This window comes from Quercus robur, chromosome 4 (assembly GCF_932294415.1).
Source record: "Quercus robur chromosome 4, dhQueRobu3.1, whole genome shotgun sequence".
Classification (NCBI taxonomy): domain Eukaryota; kingdom Viridiplantae; phylum Streptophyta; class Magnoliopsida; order Fagales; family Fagaceae; genus Quercus; species Quercus robur.
This window is the reverse complement of record NC_065537.1, coordinates 73,718,362-73,736,270: the sequence shown is the minus strand read 5'-3', so window position 1 is coordinate 73,736,270 and position 17,909 is coordinate 73,718,362. Positions and strand designations below refer to the sequence as shown.

Here is a 17,909-nt window from a genome sequence, read left to right as displayed (position 1 = left end):
TCGTCCAACTCAGCCCTAAGTGTTTTAAAACGTTTTTAGGGTTTCTTATTTGTCCTAAGTATAAAAGGCAAACCCTAGCCATGTTTTAGTGTTGCTCATAATTGCGATTTGTGTAAATCTCTTGTGAGATCTAGAGCAGCTTTCCTTTACACAAACTTAGGGTTTTCAAGGAGAAGATTTATCTACGCCTTGATGATCAATTCAGTTGCTATCATTGAAACTTAAAGAAAACACAAGCGGGTGTGCTTGTATCTGGTGGTGAATCCAAGAAAAAAGGAGTCTATGGATTCGGAGCTTGCACGTGGTCGTGTTAGTAAGTTCTACTAGTTGGTAGCAATAAGAAGTCGAGCGTGGGGGCTTGTAAGTCTTATTGTATGAACTTCGATTCTTTCAAGATAGTGGATTCAAGTTTACCTTGAGGATAGTTAGGTCAAATCCTCCCCAGGTTTTTACCAGTTTGGTTTCCTAGGTGATCATATCTTGTGTTATTTATTTTCTGCTGCTTTGCATGATTTGATCTTTATTATTGTGATAACCTAGACTTGTTTAATTGGACTAAGTAATAACTTGGCTAATTACCTAGGTTTAATCAATTGTATAAGGGGTCTAAAAACTATCGATTTCTAATATAAAACATAGATTTCAGCATTGAAAATTTTTTTTTTGGTTTAAAGAGTTTCAATTTATGACTTTCGTTCCTGATAATAACTCTTTATTATTAGACTAAGACACCAATTGGTTTTTGGTGTAGGTAGGGATTAAACTCTAGATTTCTTATTCAATCATTAGAGATTTTACTAGTTGAGCTAACTGGAACCCATTGAGGAAAAAAAAAGGTTCCAAAACACCAATGAACTTATAAAAATAAAATAAAATAACACACACCAATGAACTCTAGTTTAAAGGCACTTTCTCCTTTATGAGAATGGATGGAAGGTAAGATCACAATTCAATTAACTCATGACACTTTGGTGGTTATGGGATGAAGCTAGCCATGTGCAAGGTTAAATATTAGTTAATTTTATGTCATTAATTTGTGCCAGTACACGGACTAGCATTATCAATGCTACTTCGTGTTTTCCACAATTCATCATTTGAAATATGAGTGAAGGGAAATTTTAATGAGCCAATTAGTATGATTGTTGATGTAAGTTGGAAATAAATTTAGAAGTACAATAATTTCGATAAGCACCATCCACTTTTTGATATTTGATAGTAGGCATTTGACGACAACAACAACAATATATGATTTTCATAAGTACTTACATTACATATATATAACAATCGCTCACTTTGTCCATTCCTTTGTTCTTATTGCTTCATCATAGTCCCCCAACCCCCTTCCTTCCTAAAGAACAGGGTTCTAATTAACTATTGGCTTCAGAATTGGAAAAGAGGGAAGAACTGACTTCTAGAGAATATGCCTTGTTGGTGAAAGTGGCATTAAAAAACTGGAATTTGGAGGCTAAAGCTTCTCCAAAAGTGGAATAATTAAGTTACTTAGGAGGAAGTGGTTTCTTCATAATGGGAAAAAGGGTTGGAAAGGACTTCTTGAAAACTAAAATTATTGGAAGAAGTGGATTCTTAAAATCTAAAGTAGGTGGAGAAATGCTTATTGAAATTTGAAATTTGTAGTAATAATTGTTTCTAGAAAACTGAACTTGGTGGTGGTAAGGGCTTCTTGAAAAATGGAACTGGTGGAGGATGTGACTTCTTGAAAACTGGAATTGGTGGCGGTAATGGCTTCTTGATAATTGGTCTTGGTGGTGGTAATGGTTTCTTGAAAATTGGAACTGGTGGAGGAAATGGCTTCTCGAAAACTGGAACTGGAGGTGGTAATGGCTTCTCAAAAACAGGAATAGGTGGTGGTTGTGGTTTCTTGTAATATGGAACTGGTAGAGGAAGTGGCTTCTCAAAAACTGGAACTGGTGATGGTGATGGCTTCTTTAAAGCTGGAACTGGTGGAGGAAGTGGCTTCTCAAAAATTGGAGTAGGGGGTGGTAATGGCTTTTTAAAAACTGGAACTGGCGGAGGAAGTGGCTTCTTAAAAGCTGGAACAGATGGTGGTAATGGCTTTTCAAAAATTGGAGTCGGAGGCGGTAATGGCTTATCGAAAACAGGAACTGGAGGCGGTAATGGCTTATCGTAAATTGGAACAGGTGGTGGCAATGGCTTCTCGTAAATTGGAACTGGTGGAGGAATTGGCTTCTCAAAAATTGGAACTGGTGGTGGTAATGGCTTCTTGTAAATTGGAACAGGTGGTGGCAATGGCTTCTCATAAATTGGAATTGGTGGAGGAATTGGCTTCTCAAAAATTGGAATTGGTGGTGGTAATGGCTTATCGTAAATTGGAATAGGTGGTGGCGATGGCTTCTCGTAAATTGGAACTGGTGGAGGAATTGGCTTCTCAAAAATTGGAACAGGTGGTTGTAATGGCTTCTCAAAAATTGGTGTAGGTGGAGGTAATGGCTTCTCAAAAATTGGAACTGGTGGAGGGGGTGGTTTCTTCAAAAAGGGAATAGGTGGTGGTGATCGCTTCTTGAATATTGGAACTGGTGGAGGGGGTGACTTCTTCACAAATGGAACAAGCGGTGGTGATGGCTTCTTGTAAATTGGAACTGGTGGAGGCAATGGCTTCTCGTAAATTGGAACTGGTGGAGGAATTGGCTTCTCAAAAATTGGAACTGGTGGTGGTAATGGCTTCTCGTAAATTGGAATAGGTGGTGGCAATGGCTTCTCATAAATTGGAATTGGTGGAGGAATTGGCTTCTAAAAAATTGGAACTGGTGGTGGTAATGGCTTATCATAAATTGGAACAGGTGGAGGAATTGGCTTCTCAAAAATTGGAATTGGTGGTGGTAATGGCTTCTCGTAAATTGGAATTGGTGGAGGAATTGGCTTCTCAAAAATTGGAACAGGTGGTGGTAATGGCTTCTCAAAAATTGGTGTAGGTGGAGGTAATGGCTTCTCAAAAATTGGAACTGGTGGAGGGGGTGGTTTCTTCAAAAAGGGAATAGGTGGTGGTGATCGCTTCTTGAATATTGGAACTGGTGGAGGGGGTGACTTCTTCACAAATGGAACAAGCGGTGGTGATGGCTTCTTGGAAATTGGAACTGGTGGAGGGGGTGGCTTCTTTAAAACTGGAATTGGTGGTGGTAATGGTTTCTTGAAAACTGGAATTGGTGGTGATAATGGCTTCTCGAAAATTGGAGTTAATGGAGGAAGGGGCTTCTTGAAAATTGGAACCAGTGGTGGAAGTGGCTTCTTAAAAATGGGAATGAGAGGTTTCTTAAAAGTTGGAATATTGAATTTCCCTTTGTCATGAACTGCATCCTCTCTGAACTCTCCATTATGAGACTTTATATCAGTAGTTACAATAAGCCCTGTAGAAACAAATGCACAAGATCAAGATGAGTCCTTCAAAATCATACGACGGAACAATGAGATTAGAATTTAGGGATAAAAAGCATTGGTGTACGGATAAAATGTTAATGTTAAAACAGCATGTGACTAAATAACAAGTACTTGCCTCGTTGTATCAAATGCAACAAATTAACAAGTAGCTAGAAGTTTTTTTCTTTTTATTAATTTAATAATTATACAATGGCAGAGGAAAAACTCAATCCTTAGATCTTCTCAAAAAATTGAGCAGACAATGTCACTTAATTACAAGGATCTTAAAGCATTTGCAACAGTTAGTACAATAGAGTGTAGAATAAATAATCTTATGTGGGTGATTTTGAAAAATGGCAGCATAAAATAGGAATTCTTACACAAGCTAACGTGAAAGCTCTTACAAGATAGTCTAAACTATTAGATAATTAATGTCAAGAGTTTTGTAATTCATGATACTAATAACAAGGCCTAAATAGCTTAGCAAAATACTCTTGTTGTGTTAAGAGTACAAATATACCTGAAGAGTCTTGACCTGCAGGCACGCCATAGCAGCTGACAGCAAACAAGAAGCAAGCCAAGAAGCCTAGAAGAGCCCCTTGACAAAAGGATTTAGTCCGCATTTGAATTTAAACCAGAGATAGATGGTAGCTTAAGATATTAGGCTATGCACTTAGTGCAATTTGTTTGAAGGCTGAGTCACTTTGAAGTCCCTAGTCCTTGTTATATAGTGAGCTTAGTAGAGCTGTTTCTGCGGTTCACCTACGCTGATTAAGGGCTTTATGGCACAAAGATTTGGGGCCATTTTTATTCAATTGTCTTGAAGACATTTACAGTGCTCACTGCTCACCGACTTTGCTGCTCAAATGCCATAAGGTATGGGACCCTGACTTTGCTGCTTAGTTTACAGCACTTTACAGTAAAATTGTTTCTCAAAAAAAAAAAAAAAAAAAAAAAGTTGGAATAATAATAATAATGCTAAAACTACAAAGTTGCTAGATAAAATAATAAAATTATCACTAATTTTATTACAAAAGATTTACAAACTAATGTGATAATAAATGTAATTGGTTCACTTTAACAATATGATAAATAAATGTCTTGATTATTATTATTTTTATTTAAAAATTGATATATCCTTTTGTAAAATTTAAGCAGTAAGATTTATAGTAGTCATAGGCATTAGGCCATATGTGTAATTTCCCACTAGTTGCAATGGCTTTGTAGATTTACAGAAGAGATGCAAAAAAAAGGCCAATGGTGAAGCCAAATATATTTTATCGAGGGCCAAGTCAATTATATGAGGAATGAATATTTATAAAATTTCTAACATGATCATATATAGAAAAATTTAATCAAATCAATCATACCTTCATAAAAGTGAAGAAAACATTTTCGTTCATAGATTAACCTTGAACTAGCTAATTATTCACTTTGATTTTTCAAAAATCTTAAGTTCTTTATCAACATAATGTGATTGATATAGTGCACAACCCTCACTATGTCTCTTTACTCTATTTTCCAAATAGCATCTCCTTCACACACACCTTTTAAATTTGTCCAAAATATGAGTATATCATCATCAACATAATGACAAATTATGATACCATATATGCTCATAATGTTTACATTTGTTGGCTCATTATGTGTAAAATCATGATAAGACAAGATAACATAATCAAATTTCTCATGTCATTATTTTGGTGCTTATTTCAAGCATACAAAAACTTGATAAGATTGAAAATTTTCTTTTCTTTTTCAAGAAATATTAAAAAAATAAAAATAAACCCCTCAGATTGTTCTATGTAAACATTCTCATCAGAAGCATCATTTAAGGAAGATGTCTTTAGTTACATCCATTTGATGTACAATCAAACTTATACATGGATGTAAGTGTTGGGATTAGTGTCCTAAATCCAATTATATGACTTTATTTTATCATTAAAAGTGTTTAATTTTAAGAGATTGTATGAAACTATGAATATGAATGTTGGACTGGGACATCATGTTATCCCAATAGCTAAAGCTAACAACACTCAAATAGAAGTGATCCTAGTCACCGTTGCTCTAACTATCAAAATAGTCCATCCCTTCCCTTTACTTAAAACCTTTTGATGCTAACCTTATTTTAAGGTTTGAATGGACCTATCAGTATGGTAAATTCTCAAAAAAACCCATTTTACAACCATCAGTATGGTATATTTTATTTAGTACTGCTTCTATATTACGTTGAACAAGGTCTACAAGACCTTCATAGGAATAAGCAAATTTGTAAAACTATGATTTGGTCAGAACTCTTTAATGAAGTACTTATATGGTTGTGTAAATTGTAATAAAGTAATAAAGGGTGGTTGCCAATGGGCAATGGCTTGTAAGTTAATTTTGGGAAATTTTGCCGCAACTGATACTCTACATCTACTTAAATTTTCCCCTTTTATATATTCAATTAAGCAATCAGTCAAAAATTCATTTCATATCTTATTTTAAAATTGGAAAATATTCATGATTGAAATTACTCTGTTTTGTAGTTGTTGGTGGAATATAAAAAATAAACACAAGCCTAATTAATGTATCAACTTCTGCCACCAATATATATATAAACAAGAGGGTTTAAAAAATCAATAAAAGAACAGTCACATTGTAAAGGAAAAGCATTTCAAAACAATCTATATAACCTTCCAAGAGGAATGGAAATAGGGTGGCCCATCTGTTAGCCTAATGGGCCTTTTGTAACAATGTAAATGATTTAATCTGGCCCATATCTTTGGTCTTTAAATGTAAGATCCCTACATGCCGCGTAGTCCAAAACACGCCATGTCCAACTTAATTTTTGTTGTTCAAAGAAGTATAGTAGCTTAAGAAAAAGTATCGTTGGTTCCAATTAACTCAACTAGTAAAGTCTCTGATAGTTGTATAAGAAATCTAGAGTTCAATCCTCTTCTACACCAAAAACTGATTAGTGTCTTAGTCTGATAATAAATAGTTATTATCAAGAACAGATGTCATAGATTTGAAACTCTCTAAAAAAAAAATACTTACCATCAAATGACACGTTAGTCGCATAAAATCAGAGTGTTAGTAAAGTGGTTATTTTTGCACACATTTTTGTCATTTTTTAGGTTTTGATATGGTAAATGTGGTATTATTTGATACCATTATTTGATACCAAATACTTTCTCGTAGTTTTGGGGTATTGTTTAGTTCTTCCATGGGTAAAAACTAGTCTTGAATCGATTTCCTCCACTTGTAAAACAAAAAACAAAACTTAACATTTGTTAACTTTCTCTTTCTGCACAAATTTCTCTCTGCTCTCCAAGGTTCCAAATCAAACGCATGAGTCCTTGTGTGTACGTATATCATATCATATGTCCATGTATACACACACCAAATGAGTCAATTTTGTATTGTACTAGCAGGTATGGCCAAAACATATCACATTGGTCACCCAAATTGTCATACAATAGCCCTATTTGAAATATTTTAGTTTACTTGACCGTTTTGCTTAAGCAGACCAGGTGAAATATAGGCAAACATTTTGTCTTCTTTAATATATTTTGCTCAAGTGAGATTTAGTTTTTCTCATACGAACTTGGTTTTGCTTGGTTTTATAATACCATGCATGGGCTACTATATGGTATTAGGATTCTTAAATCCTTACTAAGCCTAATTTATTAATTATTATGTAAACGTAGTTAAGTTCATTAAAGCATACGGTTCAAAATAGCAAAGATGTTACCATATAGGCTTTTTCATTGTGCCATCAAGTCGAAACACATTAATTATTTTAGTTTTGCTTTCTCTCTCCATATCATTTTTTTTTCTTATTTTTAGCACAATGCTTTTCATAAACTGTCATTTTCAACTGGAATTGAATATGCACTTTTCAACTGCTAATTTAGGTGGGTAGTGAAGCCTAAAAAGAGAAAAATTAAAGAAATTCCGTTTTTTGCTATAAAAAATATCCAAAGAAAAAAGAAATCATTAATATCTCTAATATCTTCTCAACGCGACATTTTAACGCCCAAAAAAAAAAAAAAAATGGCGGAAAAGAAAATTAGTAACGAATTTTAATTACTCCACATATTGCTTTAATTAAAAGTTCTAAAAATGGAAACTAAATCGACTTGCTGAAGTTTAATTTTGTTTTATGGAAATTGATTATAGTTTTGTTGACTTTCTCCCATACAGGATAGTTGAAATAGTGCAACTATTTTGGTTGGGAGATACAAATTAAATGCTTGATATTGATTTGAGATGGGAAAATGGTCTACGTCCTAAAGCGACGCATGGGACTTGCATGGCTTATACGTTGGGCTTAGTGATCGATGTGATAAAAATGAGTTAGTTTTTATAAGCCTTCTGTGCCAATATATATGGACAACCATGCATCAATTTTATCAATGTTGCTTTGTGTTTTCCGTAGCTCATCGTTTGAAATATGAAATAAGTGAATTTTTTGGGGTGATTAGTTAGTATCAAGGAATAGTTGTTGAGTTCTCCACAAAAAAAACAAAAACAAAAGAAATAGTTGATGATTATCTAGGGAAATAAATTTTATAGAACATGTAATTTTGTGGACTACAATCCACTTTTTAATATTTGATGGGAAAGGGAGCCATTCAACAATAATAATAACATCATGTGATTTACATAAATAGATAAGAATTACTCATTCTTTCCACTTTATTAAATCACTATAGTACTACTATAGCAATCCTTTTTTTTCCCTAAGGAATAGGTTTCTTGACAATTGGTTTGTGAATTGGGAAAGGGGGAAAGAGTGGCTTCTTGAGAGGTGGGAATGGCTTCTTTATTATTGGAATTGGATGGGGAAATGGCTTTTTGAATACTGGAATTGGAGGCTTCTTTACAAATGGAATAGGTTTCTCATCAAGAAATGGTTTCTTCAAATCTGGAATAGGTGGGAAAGGCTTCTTAAATGGTGGAAGTGGCTTCTTTATTATTGGAATTGGATGGGGAAATGGCTTTTTGAATACTGGAATTGGAGGCTTCTTAAAAAATGGAATAGGTTTCTCATCAAGAAATGGTTTCTTCAAATCTGGAATAGGTGGGAGAGGCTTCTTAATTGGTAGTGGCTTCTTGAAATGTGGAAGTGGCTTCTTGATAGGTGGAAGTGGTGGAAGAGATGGTTTCTTGAAGGGTGGAAGCGGTGGTAATGGTTTCTTGACAATTGGAATTGGTGGTAATGGCTTCTTAACAATTGGAATTGGATGAGGAATTGGCTTCTTGAAAATTGGAATTTTTGGTGGGAATGGCTTCTTAAAAAAAGGAATAGGTTTCTTGAATTTCCCTTCATCAAGGTCTGCAGCTGTATTGAACTCTTCGTTATGAGATGGTACACCAAGTCCTGCACATATAAATGCACAAAATCAACACAACTCATTTCAAATTATAAGATGGAACAATGAGATTGATATCATATGCTTGCTTGCATATGTTTGCTTCATATCATTTAAAATGATAGGGTTTAGGGATCAAAATCCATTGGTGTTAAAAGAGAAAATTCCAATGCTAAAACATATGCATGTGCCTTAGTTTGTCAAATGCCAAAGATCTTACTATCATTGTTAAAAATTAGCAACAAGTAGCAATGACTCAAAATGTTTGAACATATAAGGAAGCAACCTAAATAGCTTAGCAAAACGTCCCTTTTTTTAACAGAACAATATACCTGAAGTGGTTTGGTCTTGCTCACCATAGCAACTCACAAAAAGCAAGAAGCAAACCAAGGAGCCCAAAAGAGCCCCTTGACAAAAGGATTTAGTTCTCATTGTGAACTCTCCTTATACTACCTTATGATAGTATAATGAAAACTAAAACTTTGACACAGTGACTCACTTCGAATCCCATAGCCCTTAATATATTGTGAGCTTCATGAAGCTAAATAAGCGGCTCAACTGTGACACCTATGCTGCACTAATTGTTTCATGCTACTATGTTTTGGGGCCATTAATTTTGGTATGTTGTCTTTTAAGGGGGAAAGAAGGTAGCTAGTAGTGGTTGCCAAATTTAATTTGTGGCTCAAATGCCATTTTCTTCATTGAATGATCTCTCCCCCACCACGTTCTAATGAGTATCTTATCTTGCTTTCATTATCAGTAAATTTTGTTTTGCACCAAGTTTAGAGCAAGGTAATATGAGTTTCACGTTCTACTTCTACCATTTGAGCCCATGCAAATATAGTTGACGTGCTTGAAAATATGATATTTGATCAACTCGGGCTTTAGCATTGAGTGGTCTATAATGGGAAGGTTTGAATGAGGTCACAACATTGGGATTAAAATCCTTCTCATTCACTAATTTTATTCTTTGTAAAAATTGAGGTTTGTGCTTCAAACTATCAACCATGTTTTTTTTTCAAAAAAAAAAACTATCAACCATGTTACTCTCTCTCTCTCTCTAATAATTTGATAATTACAAAAATAATAGAGAAGAGATTTGAACCATGAACATCTTTGTGGAAAAGAGTAGAAGGTACTGACACCTTCTAATATTTCTAACAAAAACATTCAAAATTTAAATCTACTTTTCTTCGTTGTAACTATCAAAAAAATTAATAAAAAAATTACATACATATTATCATTTAAATTGTCATATAATAATTTGGAGAAAGGTTATGAGAAAATAATGTTTTTAAAAAAGTATTTAGCAAAGAATATAAACGGGATAAAAATATTGTTACAAGATGTATATACCATTTCAAACAACGTTCTAAAAAATCTGGCATAATGGAAATGGGAAAAAAAAAAAACATAAATAGATGTATTTAATTATGTGTATACTACAGATTTGAATGAAGTTTGATGATGCCGAAAATACCACCAGTAAGTCACACGATCCTCGCGCGCTTCAAATAGCACCTGCACAGCAAAAAGAAAGGACCTAACAGAGAGCACCGGTGTGGTATCGACCAAATACCCTCCGAAGGTCAAGTCAGAACTATTCTCACTGCTCTAGAGTGCTAGAGAACGTAAATTATGCGTACCTTGGTTCGTGAGGGTGCTTGGTTTTTATAGTAGTAAGGCTTGACCCCTTTTCCTTGGAGTAGAAATCTTTTCCTTATAGGAGTCTCCTTGGGCGTATTTCGCGGGATCCTTTCCATATAGGAATCCCTCTTAGGTTTCACGAAATGTAGAGGGCAAGTCATTTACTTATACACGCAAACGTGGTTAGCAAGCATTCTTTGACTAGTGCCGTCAATCTATATTGTGCCTTCGGTCTTCATACCGTCAGTTTCAGGATGACCTTCAGCTTTATTATCTCGTCGGCCTGTGGTGCTCTTCACGACTTCATCCCGCCGTCAGTTATTAAACAAAGGCTGATGGCAGAGTAGGTACCGTCACCCATATCTCTTGACCAATCTCTTTTATCCTTATCAAAGTTAAATATATATATGTAAGTTAATTTATTTATTTTATATTATAATATTCCAATTTAATAGCATAGTTATGTAATCTTAGTATAATTTCATAAGATAATATATAAATACCGACTAATTGAGTATTTACTAAATTTAGAATTTTATTTTATTATTAATTTTTGATTGTTGTGATTTCAAGCAAAATAACAAGTGAATGAAGGAGATAATGTTTAATATATTCCTTAATTCATTTATTTACTTGAAAAAAAAAAGAAGCAAACTAAAAATATTTATTATTGACTCATATTTCTAGCCACAAGAATATGAGACAATAATCTATATTTTTTCATTCTGTTTAGCTCAATTGATTAACATCTCCTGACATTTTCAACGAATATATTTAGGATTCAAATCTAAACAACTTATGTTATTTACTATTAAACAAATGACGGAACCTCCAGCTTTGAGCCTTCCGTATGCGTACATATAATTAATCAGACAAGTAGGACCAGTTGCAACAAACCGTTACAATATACACTAATTGAATCTAACCCTATTACCTATATATGTCCTGAAGGAGGTGCATTTTCTCTCAACTACCCTAGAAAATAATGGTATGGACTATGGACTATGGAGCCAGTTGGATTTAGGGGTTGGATCTATAAATGATGCTCCATGTGCCATAAATTCTGCTGACTGGCACAGCTTATGAAGTTACCCCTAAAAAAATCTAGGAGGAGAAAACTTAGAAAAATTTTTGGGTAAACAACTTATTCCACACAAGACATTACAAGACTCTGTTTTTTTTTTTTTTGAAAATGACAAGACTCTGTAGTTTGTTTGCTAAAAAAAAAAAAAGAAAAAAAAAAACCAGAATATTATTGGCTGTATGACCAATAATGATTTATCTTCTCATAATTGTTGTGGACCCCTGAAATGAAATTTATGACAATTGATTTTTAGAATAGGTGATTTTTGGGTAAATATATTTATTAAAAAAAATTAGTTCACTAAATTTATTTTCAAATAAACAGCATGAGAGGCCCAACTTAGTTGACCATGGTGGATAATAGAGGTGGCCCAATTCATTGATAGATTATTCAACCAGGAAAAAAAAAACCAATTCTATTATATGGGTGAGGCCCAGAGTAGATTCTTCAGAATTTGTTCTACGGCCCAAAATTCAGAGGCACCGCATTATTTATGCCCTCTGCTAAATGCTTACTATCAGTACGGCCCAAGTTCGACCCAAACAGAACTTTTAGGCTCAAGGTGTTGCAGGCCTAATGGGCCCTTCTCCATGATTTTTCCACACCACGCCACAAGCCTTAGAGCAATTGCTAAAATTTGCAATTCGAAATTACAGAAGATACACAGCTTAAAAATGAATAATACAAATTATTTATACTAAATGATTTGAAATTTTCTTAACTTTTTTTTAAAAAAATTGTGACTAGGTAAATAAGAGAAGGGGGTTGCTGAGAAGGTGAAGCTCGAATCACAGTTTCTAAACATCACAAGAGGTGCTTGAACCATTGAGATATCCTAAAACATCGAGATTTCTTAACAAAATATATTGCACCCAATTTCAACTCTTCAAACCCTTTATTTCAATACAAAAATATTTAAAAACTTAGTTAGCATGCATAAACATTACTCTAAAAACAACTCCTCTCAAGTTGAGATACATATAAGAAGCATTAAATATCTAATTATAATAAATTCAAGGATACAACTTGTTCCATGATTTGTTGTGAGTTGTGAAAAAATAAAAGCGATATAAGTTGTGAAAAGAAATTATCTATCACTTACAACTTGTCATCTTGTCATGCTTTGAAAAAATATTATGGAACAAGTTATGTCAATAATAATGTGTTTTTGTTTTTTAGTTTTAAAGAAAAGTAGGTAATTTTATTTGAGAATATAAAAGGTTATAGAATATTAGCATCCGCTATAATAAGCGAATCCACACCGTGGGACGTAGGGATGGCAAAATAGGCCCGACTCACGGGTACCCAGTCCGACCCAACCCGACTCTAATGGAATGGGTTTAGGTTTTAATAAAAAACTCGAAACGGGTTTGGGTCGGGTCCGGGTATTATGCAAACCAGGCCCGGACCCGACCCGTATACATATATAATATTAAAAAAAAAAAAATTTAAAACCCCTTACCCTATATATAAATATACTCTTATCTCTGTAACACGCCGCCTCTCCTTCTTCATCTCTCTCACTCACACACTGCTCTTCATCTCTTAGCTCTCTCACTCACACGGCCGCAAGCAGTCAAGCCCAGCTCTCTGACTCTCTCATCGTTCTCCGTTTCGTCCTCGCCGATCTCGCACAGCCCTGAGCCCTCTCATCTTTCTCTATTTTTTTTTCTGGGTTCAGTTCGTCCATGTGAGTTTGTGTTTGTGTTTATGATCTCTGTGATTGTGCTTATGTTAGGATTTGTGTTTGTGATTTTTGAAGGGGAAAATCATAAATCTGAAATTTGTGTTAGGTCACGGAGGCAGTCCCGCGAGTCGGGTTCGGGTATAGAAAAACCCGCCCCGAACCCGACCCGTTGCCATTCCTAGACTTTTGTTTTGTGGGGTTTAAGTGCTTTATCTTGTTCATGTTATTGTGTGATGCTTGTTAAGACACTTGAATCTGATATGTTAATTCACCGAAGTATCTGAAATTTTGTTTGGTTTTTGTTTAAAATGCAGTTTCTGGAGCTTTATAACCTGTTGGATTTAACCAATTTCTGAGATGGCTTCGCGTTTTTGGACGTCCCAGGTTCTTACTTTTTTATTTTGATGCCTTGCTCGTCTCAATTACTCTATTCTGTATCATGTTTAAACTTTGAGAACCGGTTTTGATAAAGGTTGTTATTAACTGTTATTATTATTATTATTTTGCTGTTGACAGGGTGGTAGTGATTCTGAGGATGATGATAGTGATTACGGTGACGAGATTGAGAATGAGGTGTCTGCTGACACTGGCAACGTAGGTAATAACATGAAAAATAAATATATTGATGATGGGAATGACAGTGATGGCGATGACTCCGATGGCAAAAAGCGGGTTGTCAGGTCTGCAAAAGATAAGCGCTTTGAGGAAATGTCAGCCACGGTTGATCAGATGAAGAATGCGATGAAAATAAACGACTGGGTTAGTTTGCAGGAAAGCTTTGACAAGATAAACAAGCAGCTGGAGAAAGTCATGCGTGTCACAGAGTCTGAAAAGGCCCCTAACCTTTACATAAAAACACTTGTGATGCTGGAGGACTTCCTGAGTCAGACTTTGGCAAACAAGGATGCAAAGAAGAAGATGAGCAGCAGCAACGCCAAGGCCTTGAACTCAATGAAACAAAAGCTGAAGAAAAACAACAAACAATATGAGGATATGATTATTAAGTGTAGAGAAAATCCTGAGAGTGAGGAGGAAAGGGACGAGGATGACGAGGAGGATGAGGATGAAGAAACTGATTCAGAGATTGAAGAGGATCCGACAAAAATTGAATTCAAAGATTCTGAGGATGAGGATGAGGATGATGATGACAAGTTTGGGGATAGCCAAGATGATGATGATGGACAGTGGGAGAAGAAGATGAGCAAGAAAGATAAGCTTATGGATAAGCAATTCAAGAATCCTAGTGAGATCACATGGGATACTGTTAACAAGAAATTCAAGGAGGTTGTGGCTGCTCGGGGTAGGAAAGGAACTGGAAGATTTGAGCAGGTTGAGCAGCTTACTTTTTTGACCAAGGTTGCTAAGACCCCTGCTCAAAAACTGGAAATTCTATTTAGTGTTGTCTCAGCACAATTTGATGTCAATCCAGGACTCAATGGCTACATGCCTATAAATGTATGGAAGAAATGCGTGCAAAACATGCTTGTGATATTGGACATTCTTGTCCAGTATCCCAACATTGTGGTAGATGATATGGTGGAACCTGATGAGAATGAAACCCAGAAGGGACCAGAATATAACGGTACTATCCGGGTTTGGGGAAACTTGGTTGCCTTTGTTGAAAAGATAGACACTGAGTTTTTCAAGAGCTTGCAATGCATTGATCCCCACACTCGTGAGTATGTTGAGAGACTCAGGGATGAGCCCATGTTTTCAGTTCTTGCTCAAAATGTCCAGGATTATTTAGAACGGGTTGGGAACCTCAAAGCTGCTGCAAAGGTTGCATTAAAGCGGGTTGAACTCATCTATTATAAGCCACAAGAGGTTTATGATGCCATGAGAAAACTGGCTGAGCAGACAGGAGACGGAGATAATGGAGAAGCAGGTGAGGAGCCTAAAGTGATTGAGGAAAGTAGGGGGCCATCTGCATTTGTTGTTACTCCAGAGCTTGTGCCTCGGAAAGCCACCTTTCCAGAGAATAGCAGGACTCACATGGATTTTTTGGTGTCCCTCATCTACAAGTTTGGGGATGAGCGGACTAAGGCAAGAAGTATGCTATGTGATATTTACCACCACGCTCTCCTAGACGAGTTTTCGACTTCACGTGACTTGTTGCTAATGAGTCACTTACAGGAAAGTATTCAGCATATGGACATATCAACACAGATCCTTTTCAATAGAGCTATGGCCCAACTTGGTCTATGTGCATTCCGGGTTGGATTAATTACTGAGGGCCATGGCTGCCTTTCTGAACTATATTCTGGTGGAAGGGTAAAGGAGTTGCTTGCACAAGGTGTTTCGCAAAGCCGATATCATGAGAAGACTCCAGAACAGGTACTGATGTTTGCTTTCTGTCTCATATATACATTTATAATTATTTGGTACTCAAAAAGTTAGAAACTTGTAAACTGCATGGACCATTTTTTTTTTTTTTTTTTTTGAGAAAAAAAAAATTGCTTAGACCATGGTTTATGTAGTATGATTGTGTACCTTTCATACTATGTGAGGTTTTGTCCAACTGCTATTTGGATTTTAATTTTTTACACATACATGCACACATCATGGTACATCATACAAAAAAGGGTACAATGTGATGAGATGATGGAGGAGTAAAGGTAATATATGATGATGTGACTGTATGATATGGCCATTTCATTTAAGGTTAATAAAAAATTGAATGTAGATTTTGATGTGAGGTTAGCTGCAATTCTGCTGGTTAGATTTCATTCATCTTGTGTATGATAATGAAAGCTTGTAGGCTGTGTAGAATGTGTTGTATGAGACTTATTTGTTGGTTATTCCATATGGAATTAAAAATTGCGCATCTTTTCTTGTAAATATTGTTGTTGGATTAGCTTCTGTACATCTATTTTATGTAAGTGTGCACATGTATGTTCCATGGACTCACTGTTGTAATTGTCCCCTCCCAAAAACAACAGGAAAGGATTGAAAGGAGACGCCAAATGCCATACCATATGCACATAAATCTTGAGCTCCTGGAGGCTGTCCATCTGATCTGTGCTATGCTGCTGGAAGTACCCAACATGGCAGCTAACATTCATGATGCAAAACGCAAGGTCATAAGTAAGACTTTCCGACGGTTGCTTGAGGTGAGTGAGAGGCAAACATTTACAGGTCCCCCAGAAAACGTCAGAGACCACGTAATGGCTGCCTCCAGGGCCCTTAGCAAGGGAGATTTTGAGAAGGCATTTGATGTCATCATGTCCCTTGATGCGTGGAAGCTTCTAAGGAATCGAGAGAATGTACTTGAGATGCTCAAGGCTAAGATCAAGGAAGAGGCTCTGAGGACCTACCTATTTACTTATTCCTCATCTTATGATTCCCTGAGCTTGGACCAGCTCACCAAACTGTTTGACCTCTCAGATGCCCAGACTCACAGTATTGTCAGCAAGATGATGATCAACGAGGAGCTCCATGCAAGTTGGGATCAGCCAACTCAGTGCATCGTTTTCCATGATGTTGAGCACACTAGGTTGCAAGCTCTGGCATTCCAGTTTACAGAGAAGCTCTCTGTCCTTGCAGAAAGTAATGAGAGAGCGATAGAAGCAAGGCTAGGTGGGGGTAGTTTGGATCTGCCTCAGAGGCGGAGAGAAAACCAGGATTATGCTGCTGGAACAGCTGCTCCTGGAGGTAGGTGGCAAGAAAACTTGTCTTTCACTCAGGGAAGACAAGGTGGTGGCACTGGGCGCACAGGATATGGTGGTGGAGGGAGACCTTTCCCACTAAGCCAAGCTGCTGGCGGTGGGTATTCAAGGGACCGGACAGGTCAGTCACGAGGTGGTGGCTACCAGGGTACACGGTATCAAGGTGCTGCATATGGAGGGTCAGGGAGGAGTGCTTATCAGAGTGGTTCAGCTGTGAGGGGATCCCAAATAGATACTTCAACTCGCTTGGTCAGTCTTCATAGAGGGATTCATGCTTAGAGTAGTAAGACTACGGGAAGAGAAGACAATACTGATTAAAAGTTCTTGCGTTTTAGAGAAAACTTATTCTGTTGGTTCTGATACTAGTCCAAAAATTGTTTTAAGTTTCTTGCAGTATTTGAATTTTACCTTCAGAGGTCTATTTCTGAAGTTCTAAACTGAAGGTTAACTTTGAAAGGTGGATATTGTATGCTTGTTGCTATGACAGCATTAGTGCATTACTCCATGTTTTGTTTCATCAGTTGCTCATAATAATAGTTTACACTTCTATGAGATGGACTGGTTTTGTTTGGCAGGTTTCAAATCTTATGAATTTTTTTATCAAATTGTTTTGCCGGAATAGTTGGAAACCTGGAAAAAGGACTCATGAGCTGACCTGAATCATTTGGGAAATTAATAAGTCTTAGTTGGCTGAACTATTCTGGCTTTAGTCTATATCTCTGTATATCAATGTCCACTTCTAGTTAATTTCCTCTTAACTTGCTACCTAAGCTTTTGAAAAACCAAAAGTTTTCACTATCAGTCTAATATATATTTGGTTAATTTGGTTTTTTGAGTTACAACTTACAAGTAGTGTTAAAATTATATTACTTTCTTTCTAGATAAAATCAAAATAAATTAGGATTGATCTTTTTTAAACAAATTATAATTAAATTATGTATGTTCATTTCTATAAATTCTTTAATTTAACTTTTTATTTATCAATATTTCATTTTTTGAACTTTCTTTGTATTACACCGGTTATTAACTAGTTATTTTATATTATATTACAAGATCTTTGGTGGATTTAAGGC

The 17,909-nt window shown here is 35.8% G+C and overlaps 3 protein-coding genes and 1 long non-coding RNA gene across 12 annotated transcripts; 2 read left to right on the top strand and 2 right to left on the bottom strand.

Moving 5' to 3' along the window:
• Positions 1 to 1,179: 1,179 nt before the first annotated feature.
• Positions 1,180 to 4,075, bottom strand: LOC126723667 (proline-rich protein 4-like). 9 transcript variants are annotated; one of them, XM_050427280.1, is made up of 5 exons: positions 3,914 to 4,075; positions 2,958 to 3,383; positions 2,820 to 2,924; positions 2,721 to 2,753; positions 1,180 to 2,357 (listed from the first exon to the last, which is right to left on the bottom strand). In XM_050427280.1, the coding sequence occupies exons 1-5, from the start codon at positions 4,014 to 4,016 to the stop codon at positions 1,648 to 1,650; spliced, it is 1,377 nt and encodes a 458-aa protein (XP_050283237.1). In that variant the 5' UTR covers positions 4,017 to 4,075; the 3' UTR covers positions 1,180 to 1,647. The 9 variants fall into 9 exon arrangements, with proteins under 9 accessions (XP_050283237.1, XP_050283235.1, XP_050283240.1 ...); XM_050427278.1 differs by having other exon boundaries at positions 2,820 to 3,383; XM_050427283.1 differs by having other exon boundaries at positions 1,180 to 2,258; positions 2,820 to 3,383.
• LOC126723669 (uncharacterized) lies at positions 2,527 to 3,100 on the top strand. The gene is made up of 3 exons (XR_007654410.1): positions 2,527 to 2,621; positions 2,820 to 2,924; positions 2,958 to 3,100. It is a non-coding gene; the product is annotated as an uncharacterized LOC126723669 (long non-coding RNA).
• A 3,853-nt stretch (positions 4,076 to 7,928) lies between the features above and the next one.
• Positions 7,929 to 9,266, bottom strand: LOC126723666 (proline-rich protein 4-like). The gene is made up of 2 exons (XM_050427276.1): positions 9,086 to 9,266; positions 7,929 to 8,761 (listed from the first exon to the last, which is right to left on the bottom strand). Exons 1-2 carry the CDS (start codon positions 9,183 to 9,185, stop codon positions 8,121 to 8,123), a joined length of 741 nt encoding a protein of 246 aa, XP_050283233.1. The 5' UTR covers positions 9,186 to 9,266; the 3' UTR covers positions 7,929 to 8,120.
• A 3,704-nt stretch (positions 9,267 to 12,970) lies between these two features.
• On the top strand, positions 12,971 to 17,388 carry LOC126723662 (eukaryotic translation initiation factor 3 subunit C-like). Its single transcript, XM_050427269.1, has 4 exons — positions 12,971 to 13,174; positions 13,486 to 13,555; positions 13,688 to 15,505; positions 16,111 to 17,388. Exons 2-4 carry the CDS (start codon positions 13,529 to 13,531, stop codon positions 17,113 to 17,115), a joined length of 2,850 nt encoding a protein of 949 aa, XP_050283226.1. The 5' UTR covers positions 12,971 to 13,174; positions 13,486 to 13,528; the 3' UTR covers positions 17,116 to 17,388.
• The last annotated feature ends 521 nt before the right edge of the window (positions 17,389 to 17,909 follow it).